Source organism: Microtus pennsylvanicus, chromosome 15, assembly GCF_037038515.1.
Source record: "Microtus pennsylvanicus isolate mMicPen1 chromosome 15, mMicPen1.hap1, whole genome shotgun sequence".
Classification (NCBI taxonomy): domain Eukaryota; kingdom Metazoa; phylum Chordata; class Mammalia; order Rodentia; family Cricetidae; genus Microtus; species Microtus pennsylvanicus.
This window is the reverse complement of record NC_134593.1, coordinates 22,083,113-22,093,220: the sequence shown is the minus strand read 5'-3', so window position 1 is coordinate 22,093,220 and position 10,108 is coordinate 22,083,113. Positions and strand designations below refer to the sequence as shown.

The 10,108-nt window shown below is 47.3% G+C and overlaps 1 protein-coding gene across 1 annotated transcript; it reads left to right on the top strand.

Annotated features, from left to right (window-relative positions):
• The first annotated feature begins 227 nt into the window (after positions 1 to 227).
• Positions 228 to 8,484, top strand: Dleu7 (deleted in lymphocytic leukemia 7). Its single transcript, XM_075949895.1, has 2 exons — positions 228 to 982; positions 7,595 to 8,484. The coding sequence occupies exons 1-2, from the start codon at positions 560 to 562 to the stop codon at positions 7,799 to 7,801; spliced, it is 630 nt and encodes a 209-aa protein (XP_075806010.1). The 5' UTR covers positions 228 to 559; the 3' UTR covers positions 7,802 to 8,484.
• The last annotated feature ends 1,624 nt before the right edge of the window (positions 8,485 to 10,108 follow it).

The following is a 10,108-nucleotide window of genomic DNA, read 5'->3' as shown; positions in this document are numbered from 1 at the left end:
CGATGTCCACGTCTTTTGTTTGGACGTCCGCAAGGCTATTTTTACAGAGTTTCCGAAACCCCCCAGAAAAGGAAGGGGAATGCACCAATGTCCTTTATGAGTTTTGCGGAACTCTGGGCACTTTGGATCCCGAAGACACCCCAGACCCTGGGGCCTCCCCTGCCTTAAGCGGTCCTTGACTGGCGTCCTTCAGGGAAGAAGGGGGCGGGGTATCTGGGGATAGATACATCCGCACAAAGCCATGCGCGCGTTTCCCCACCAAAGCCCAGAGAGGCGGAAGAACCAGAGCTCAGCATCTGGCTGATGTTCAAGCGCTCACGGAGGAGCAGGCTTCTGGCAGCTTTGGGTCATTTTGAGCCCATTCTGCCTGGAACTGAATGCAGGGGCAAGTTCGGGTCACCACCTGCGGGCCGGGGGCGGGGCGGGCCACACAAGCTGAGGGGCGCGGAGGCCTGGGGAGAGCCAGGAGTTAGGAAAATGTGACCCTGCGACCCCGAACGCCGCCAGGCTCCCTCTCCTGCGCTCCACCTGCTCTTCTGCGCCCAGCTGCCAGCCGGCCATGGCCAGCCCCGCGCCCTTAGTGGCTTCCATCAGTCACCAAATGGTGGCTCTGCAGACCCTGCAGCTACTCCAGCAGGAGTGGGGCTGGGGCGACGGTCCTAGCGCCCCCGGAAGCCCACGCGGCCCGGACCACGTGCCCGTCGCCCAAGCTCGTCGCCCAGGCCAGATGCGGACTCGGCGGGGGCTGGGACGCGGGGTCGCCGGAGCGCGGAGCTCCCCCGAGGCAGGCGGGCTGCGGGGCGCAGAGGGGGGCGCTGAGCTGCTGCCCTTCCCCCGGGACCGCGGGCCCTGCACCCTGGCGCGGATGGCGATGCGCAGCGTGCTGGCCCGCGTGGTGGACTCGACCTCGGAACTGGTCAGCGTAGAGCAGACTCTGCTTGGGCCTCTCCAGCAGGAGCGGCCCTTCCCCATCCACCTGAAGGTGAGTCTGTCCTGCTGTCCTCTTGGCCTGCAGTGGCTGCTGGATGGAGTGGGGCAGGGTGTGGTCAACCTGCCATGGGCGGGAAAGGCGGGGGACAAAAGGAGATAAGCATTGAGGAATGGCATATGGGACAGAGAGCTTGAGAACCGACCACCTGGGGTCTGCCTGACTGAGGAACTAGACCTGGACTGGACCAGGACTTGTGTGTGTGTGTGTGTGTGTGTGTGTGTGTACATGTGTGTAGGAGGGAGGGGGTGGAATGAGGGATAAAGAGGAAGAAGTCTTGTCAAGATCTACTTGTCACATAAATCATGTTTTCTACCTGTGGAAGTCGGCCGCCCCTACTTCCTCCTCCAAGCTTATAACCTTAAGTACTCTTTACATCCCTAGCTGCATAGATTATGACAGCATCACCCGCGTTTATTTAAAGTTCCTGCACACTGGTGAATCACAGTTATTTTGCATAAATCCAGTTCCTCACGGACTGCAGAGACCTGATGGAGAACCTAAATCCTTATAAAGTGTGCTGAGGGCCGGGGGGCCCAGATGTTGACAGGCTTGCTGATAGTAACAGGGACTCCTGCTGAATATGTATGGGGCAGAACTGGGAAGAGATCTGAGGTAGGTTGGGGTCCAGGGTTTTGGGGTCCAGTCCTGGCCTAACCTAATTGTGCTTGTTAGATTTTTATTAACTTGACACAAGCTAGGGCCACCAGAGAAGAGCAGGCTTCAACAGAGAAAATGCCTCCGTCAGATTGACTGTAGGCAAATCTGGGGGGGGGGGCATTTTCTGACCTAATGATTGACGGTGAGATAGGAGTGGGGGAAGAGCTCACAACTCACTGGGCAGTGCTACCCTTGGGCAGCTGGTCCTGGGTTGTATAACAAACTATAGGGAGCAAGCCAGTAACCGTGGTTCCTCCATGCCCTCTGCTTCAGTTCCTGCCTCCAGTTCCTGCCCTGACTCCTTTGTGAGGGGCTATAAACTGTTAACTGAAATAAACCCTTTCCTTCTCAGGCTGCTTTTGGTCATGGTGTTTATCACAGCCATAGAAAGCAAACTAGGACATTGTCTTAAGGTCACCCCTTTTTGGGACATGCTGGCTCTCAAGTTGTGGCCAGGAGCGTCATCTTGTCCGTCACTTAGGAGTCCAGAGGAGACGGGGTGTTGAAGAGAGCTTGGTGCATTCCTTAAGGGTTGATGCTGTTCTTACTCTAGGATCCAAAGTTTGGAAAACACGCACTATATTAAGTTGCATCAGCATCATAGGTTGTAAGAAATTCAAATCAAACATCACCAAGCAGTGTCTGATGCAGGGGTGTCTCTTCCTTTATTTCCCCCCAAGAAAAAGTTTAAATTCTGCCAGTGTGTGACTAGCATTGGTTGTGAATTACATACTGATTTCATTGAGTTTAAAATGTGAAAGAATGTGTATCTCAGAACTGATGAAATTTCAAGTGCCATGTAATATTAAAAACATGTTAGAAATACATATGGGTATTAGTAGCTTTTGGTCACTGTGACCAAAAGTCTAATGGAAATAATTTAAAAGAGAAGTTTATTTTGGTTTAGCCTTTACCTCTTTTACTCTTTGATGACACTGGGGAGTGAACCCAGGACCCCACACGTACCAGGCAGTAAGTAACTCATCCACTGAATTATTTCCCCAGTGAGAGATTTATTTTTGGCTTACAGTTGCAAAGAGATGTTGGTTCATCTTCTGGGGGAAAGCATGGTGGAACTGCTTCTTGGTGGTCGGACATCATGGGGACTTGTAAGCAAGGAGCAGGATGTGTAGGTGAGGGTTAGGGATGGTCTTTAGTCTTCAAAAGCCTACCTCCACCACAAAGGCCCCACCCTCTAAAAGCTGTACAGCCCTAACTCAAGTTGAGCCATTCACGGTAGAGCAATCTAAACAGGAGCTGGGAGTGTTGTTCATCTTCAAGCCCGTAGCAGTGTGTTGTGGAATATTAGTTTAAGATGTGTTATATTTGTTTATGCTGTGGAATATTTGTTTTGAAGATGCAAAATGTGTTGCATTCCTTTATGTTGCTTTTGTTTAGCTCTGTGAAGCTGGGTTACTTTGCCTGTCTAAAACACCTACCTGAATGTTCAATTTTTTTTCGATTGATTATGCATGCAGACGTCATTCACACACAGCACAGAGACACTCATACACAGTTACAGTCACACACAGCACACAGACACATTACAACACAACAGACTTACCTGGGACTCAAACCGGCCACCTCGGGCTCTGCAGGCGGCGCTCCAATCCTCTCAGCCAGCTCTCCGACCGTTACCTGATTGGTCAATTAAAGAACTGAATGGAATGGCCAATAGTTAGGCTGGAGAGAGAAATAGGCAGGGCTGGCCCGCAGAGAGAATAAATAAATAGGAGAAATCTAGGGAAGAGAGAGAGAGGAGGAGGAATGAGAAAAGGAGGAGAGGAGGATGCCAGGGGCCAGCCACCCAGCCACCCAGCCACCCAGCCAGCCATCAGTGTGATGTCAGATACTCAGGACACAGACAGGCCAGCAGCTAGAGAAGCTGAATGAAGGATACGTGTTGCCTAAGGTAATCTATGAAGGCTGCTTGGGGAGAGCAACTTCTCTCTCTCTCTCTCTCTCTCTCTCTCTCTCTCTCTCTCTCTCTCTCTCTCTCTGACTGTGTGCTTTCCGCATTGGGAGATGCTGGGGGGGAGTCTGTGGGATTTAAACCACAAGCATCAATGCAGCTGGCAGCAGTGAGGTTCAGTTTGGAAGAAGGACAAAAGTGATTCTGGACACTTGGGACTGAGAAGGGAAAAGGACTGCTTGGCAGCCTAGAATACTAGAGAGATCAGTCACTGGTGGCTGGGTTTCGGTGTGAGTCAGGTTAGGGGTGATGTTCTCAGGAACAAGAACCCTAATGCCACCGGCACTGAGATTGTGGTGTTTTGTTCGGTACAGTGGCCACTCATACTCGGTAATCCTTTAGGCATTTCTAAAGGTGACGTAAGGTCCTAAGCACATTCTACCGTTTTCCCGGTGTCTTTATCTAGATCTTCCTCATCCTCTGGGAAAACTGAGGCCAATGAACCCAAATATCTTCCTTTCCTGCTGAATTATTGCATGTGTGTGTGTGTGTGTGTGTGTGTGTGTGTGTGTGTGTGTGGTGTGTGTGTGTGTGTGTTGTGGGCCATGCCCATGTCAAAATACACACTCACCCAGGGCTTCCTCCTCTCACTACGGAGCTTCTCAGTTTTCATTGGATGTTTGGACAGATGCTCGCGTTCCCGTTCTCCTTGCTGCTTTGTTGGTTCTTCAGAGACAAGGAAACATGTCTCTGTGACTTTCTCCAGTGTAGTCACGTCACATAGCTTGATGCACATTTAAAATAAATTTGCTGCTTTATTAGCTGAGTTAAACAGGGTTAGATTTAGTTAGGACATGGGAGGGGAGTCTCTACCGTGGTGCCTTTAGTTTGGACCGCTGTAGCCGTCAACACATTTCATAGGCAGAGTCTGAATTACAAAGCACTTTAGATGCTCCCCAAACTGTTTTCGGTGGCTCGGGTGTCTGGTTCTGACTCTGGCAAAGTGCTCAAAGCGCTGCAGGATATTGCATCATTTCTGGGAGCGCCGGTGACTTCCCGTGTAACAGTCACAGGAGACTACGGTTTGTCAACGAATGGAAGGCTCCGAGAGTGAGATCATGGCCAGTATTGATCTTGTGTGTTTCTACTGAAAACCACAAAGCATTTAATGAGCCTTGACCTTGTGTCTTGGGATTCCAGTCTTCCCCAGCAGGAGCAGCGCTAAGCTGATTGAAGACAGTGATTGGTGTATGCAGAGTTGGCACTTAGTCCTAGAAAGGAAGAAATCACCTGTTGTATTCCACCATCTTTAACCCCCAGACAGAGTAAGAGTCATGTGGGAAGCCAACTCCTAATCATTTGTCTTCATTGACTGTTTCTGTATTTTAGAAAGGACTATAAGGAAAGATTATACTAAGATAATAAAATAAAAGCGACCTTGCAAAGCTCACCATAAGCCTGCAGTTTACCCAGGCCCTTGGAAACCAACTATAGACTTTTATAATTTCCCCCAAAGATGCCCTTTTTGAGTCTTTACATAAGTAAATGTGCAGTCAGTTTCAGCTTTCAGGCCCATGGGTTTATCTTCTATTTTTTTTCCTTTTCATTTATTCTTGTTTTTTTGTGCAACAGTTCTGGCTTTCCTGGAACTCCCTCTGTAGACTAGGCTGGCCGCGAACTTACAGAGTGCTGGGATTAAAGGCGTGTGCCACCACCACCCAGCTGGGTTTATTTTTCAAGGCATTTTAATTTTTTTAAAAATACTTATTTATTATGTATACAATTTTCTGCCTGTATGTATATCTGCAGGCCAGAACAGGGCACCAGACCTTATTACAGATGGTTGTGAGCCACCGTTTGTTTGCCTGGAATTGAACTCAGCACTTTGGAAGAGCAGGCAATGCTCTTAACCACTGAGCCATCTCTCCAGTCCAAGGCATTTTAATCATGGTTGGGGTGAACAGGGACACATCAACACAGGTCTCGGCCATTCCCACAGCATGTCTTCTTTGATCCTTCCACTTTGTACTTAGATTGGATTCCTTCTGTAGAGCAACTGGACAGTTTCCCTTGATGAAAATTTAGGGGAAACAGCCCATGGTGACTTTCTTATTCTAAGCAATATGATTCTGCAGTGTGGGTTGCCTCATCAACTGTAGGAAGATGATCCTGGAAGACCCTGGCACCTTCTGGGCAGAGACAAGAAACACATGGAGGTAGAAAGGCAAACATACTTAGCAGATAATGAAGACAAGTGCTGTGTTTGTGCATACTGGCATCCAGGGACAACAACAGTACACTCTCCTGCCTCAGCTCCAGGCTCTCACATTGGCCCTTTGCATTGCAGTAAATTCTACTTGTTTTGTTTCTTAGGAAATGCTGAAAAATAAGCAGAAACCCCAATCCTTCTTTCTTAAGTGCTCTCTTTGGAAGAAAATAGTTTCCTCTTCTATACAGCGTTAGGAAGAAACGTTGGCCCCTCATTCTCTTAGTGACTAAGCAGAGTTACCATGACTAAAGAAACTTATAAAAGAAAGAATTTATTGAGGACTTACATTTAGGGGTGAGTCCATGACCACCACAGTAGGGAGCATGGCAGCAGGCAGGCAGGCATGGTGCTGGAGCAGTAACTGAGAGCTTACACGTTGAGGCAATGATGAGGCAGAGAGAAGAAGACCTAACTGGAAATGGTGTGGCCTTTTGAAACCTCAAAGCCCACCCCCAGTGACACACTTCCAACAAAGCCACACCCCCTCATCCTTCCCAAACAGTTCCACCAACTAGGGACCAGGTTTTCCATTATATGATCTTAGGGGCCATTCTCAATCAAGTCATCCCCTCCCTAACCTTGCCATTAACTCTCAGCCCTTTGTTCCATTGGTAGGGGGTGGGGTGGCGTTTTATGCTTTCTCCACCAAGCTGTTGGGTTTAATTCTTCGCTTAGGAATGTTTTGTCATTTTTTTTTCTTTTGCATATAGGCATGTAAGTCTTCATATCATTCTCCTTTCCACAATTTTGATAGTGTTACTGTGCCTGATCTACATAGAGTATTTTCAAAGTTCTTTTTTTTTTGGGGGGGGGGTTTAAACCTATGAATTATTTAGAAGTGCTGTTTCAAGTCACGTGTGTTTGAGAAGATAAACTGCCCCAATGATTTCTCTGGGCTTGAACTGTGATTTTGGTATGACACAGACTTCCAGATGTGTTACGATATGCTCCATGATGACATGCTGGCATCCGATTCCACAAAACATTCCCTGTGTGTTTCAGACAGCGTCTGTTTGATTTTTTCCATTGACTCAAACCAGTCTTTTCCGATCTGTATAGTTTATGCTGCACCACTTATTTTGCTGCATGATCTACCAGTTTGGGCTTTTAGGTTTTTTTTGAGATAGGGGTCTCTTTGTGAAGCCCAGACTGGCCATTTCTGGAGGCCATGTCCATTGCATTGTAAACCCTACAGTAGAATCTTGAGCACGGTAAACACCAAACAGTAAGAAGACAGGCTATTTATGTATTTGTCACAGCTCTTTTAGGAACAATAGCAGAAATTGGGCTTCAGCTAGCTACAGTAAAAATGGCTGCTCATTAACTCAGCTAGATGAGCGATCCTGGGAGATCCCTGTTCGAGTGTACCTGGGTCCATATAGTCAAGAAAGGTCATTAGAGTCAGTCACTTTTAATCTCTTTCATCTAGAACCTTTTGGCTTTGGAGACATCTTCCTTAGTACTTTGTCCTAAAGGTTACGAATGTTCCCAAGTAATCCCAGTCAAAGAGAGTTTCTCTCTTCTGGTTCAGTAGCAGTGGGACCAGTGACTTTCATTGGTCACCTGTACCTGACCAGGCTACTTGACTGGCTCTTGTCCCTCTGCCCATCGCTGCTCAGTTCATTTGACTGGGCGCGGTGCAATCTCATGGATCGGGAGGTGGGGATGGGTCAGTTTTGGTCAAACCACCCTCCTATAACTAAGAGAGGGTAGTTCTCTGAGAAATCATCCATCTAATGTCCCGCCTGTGTGCTGTTCATTTCAGGATAGTGTTGAGTTCCGAAACATCTGCAGTCACCTGGCTCTACAGATTGAAGGGCAACAGTTCGACAGAGACTTGAATGCCGCGCACCAGTGTCTGAAGACCATAGTGAAGAAGTTGATCCAGTCACTTGCTAATCTCCCGTCAGATGCCCATGTGGTTGCCTGTGCTTCCCTGAGACAGATCTTACAGAATCTCCCAGATGTGTGAGTGTGAGAGACAGCCAGTCTACAGCTGGCCATGCTGAGAGACCCGGATCCTTCGCCTTCCTAAACAACTAGCCGTGATGGGTGTTTATGCTCCCAAAAGGACTTGATATTTCATGTCTAAGTCTGGCCACGCGCGCGCCTGTAGCCTTCAGCATGACAGCATGCGAGTGCACATATTTTTAAAGTTGTAGTGCGTATTTTTTAAGTATGTTGACTTACTGCTGATTTTCTGACTGAAATATATTTCTCTCTGTGGAGCTAATCGGATTGTGTATTATGTATATATTTATAACCATAGTAAGCATTGGGTTTGACTGAATGATATTTGAGTCTATATTTGTATTATTGTGGGCGATAAGGCTCAATGCGGATGTGTATAGTAGAAGGAACATGGCGCTCGTCACATTATGGGAATGAATGGGACATTTAGTAACTGACTTTCTGTTTGCTGGGCACTTCATGATAGCAGTGACGGTGCTCTTAAGCTGTAGAACTACAGGTATCAGCATTGTGGGTCCAGCCCTGACATTTGTCATTCTTCACTGTGCGGGAAGTGCTGCTTCTAAACCTTGCACCACTGTGTGCTGATCTGTACATTTGAAATGATAAACTACGGGCCACCAAGCTTATATGACATGTAAATATAAGTACATATGATTAAAGTCTCAATGTGGAACCATCCAACTTCTCTTACTGCTTTTAAAAATCCCAGAGGAGACAGGAAAGCGCTGCAAGAGGAAGGAGGGAGTAGGCGCTCTAGCACTTCCCCTTGCGTGATCCACCATTGGAATCTGGAGAGAGAAGGTGGTTTCATGGTTATTTCTTGGTGACAGTCATCTACACATGCTTCCTATTGTTCAATGATGGCTATCCTTGGAGCTAAGAAGGGTCTTGCTGGGTCTATTGTGGAAACAGCCCCAGGTTACGAGTGGGGAAGATCACAGTGGATACGAATGGCTTGCTTTGGAAAGAATTAATGACTGAGCCAGTGTGGCGAGGTGTGTCTGTCTAAAGTGAGTGTTAGTGATAAGCAAAGCCTGTTTTATTGAAAATACTGTTTTCATACAACACTTTCCTGTCACTGTTTCCCCTCCTCCGTCTCCTCCCAGATAAAACATAAAACCCTAAACCATATTATACAAGCAAAAGACCAATAAGATCAAAAGCCCAAGGAAAACATCTGAGGCAAAGAGTCTCTAAAAATACCACTGAGTTTGTTTCGTGTGTCCATTTACTGCTAGACATGGAAGCTGCCATTATATGTGTTTGTATCAGTGAGGCTCCATGGGAGAAAGCCAATTTTCCCTTTGTTAGAGATTGTCAACTGAAGAAAGCTTCTTAGAAATGTGATCTTCTGTCCACTTCCCACTCTCAGTGTTGGGACCCATCTGACTTGGAGCTGTGTAGAAACTCTGCATACGGCCACAGCCTGCTCACGTTCTTATGTGGTCAGTCCTGTTGTGTCTGGAAGACTCTGTTTCCTGGGAGTCATTCGTTCCCTCGAGTTCTTAAAATTTTTCCCCTCCTCTTCCAGATACTTCCCCAAACCCTGAGTGGAGAGGTTTGATGAAGACATGCCACTTAGGACCAAGTGTTCTGAAGTCTCTTACTCTCTGCACATTTTCTAGTTGTGTGTCTCTGTGTTAGTCTCCTTCTCCTATAGAAGGAGGCGTCTCTGATGGTGGCTGAACTAGACACTGATCTATGGTTACAGCAGAATGTTGCTATGAGTCATGTTATTGCTATGTTCCTTCAGCAGGAACAGTAGTATTCGGTTTGCTTTAGATTCCTGGCCTATCACTCACACAGTAACAAGCAGGGTTTCCTCTCATGGAAAGGGTCTTACGTCTACTCAGATACCAGTTGGTTGCTGCCCCATCTTTTGTGCCACTACTGCACCGACACACCACGTAGTGAGGTCACCATTGTGGACTGCAGGATGTGCAGCTGGGTTGGGCACTAGTCAGTAGGGATGAAGGCTCTAGGTAGGCACTGGTTCCACTTCTCCATGTTCAGTGAGATATGGAAGTGTTGTCTTCATCAACAGGGCCTTTTTGTGAAGAGCAGCCAGTAGCCTTGACAACAGCTTGAGTTGTTTGGGAGTCGACAGGAACCCTTTGGCTAACAACTCAATTAGATATAACCCACTCCTGGCACCTATCACTTGGTGGCGAGAAATGTCTAGTTGGGGCTTCCCCCTATACCCCTATTATTTGGTGACTCCATTTAGATTTCTTTCATATAGGTATTGATTTTAAGAAGCTTCTACTCTAGTAGGTTTCCATATGCTTCCCCCTCAAATGGCCTC

What these genes read in the sequence shown, in the direction of transcription:
- Dleu7 (XM_075949895.1), top strand. Translation starts at nt 560, where the DNA reads ATGGCCAGCCCCGCGCCCTTAGTGGCTTCCATCAGTCACCAAATGGTG. An exon ending in CCTTCCCCATCCACCTGAAG is followed by an intron (nt 983 to 7,594) that starts GTGAGTCTGTCC and finishes TGTTCATTTCAG; the next exon opens with GATAGTGTTGAGTTCCGAAA.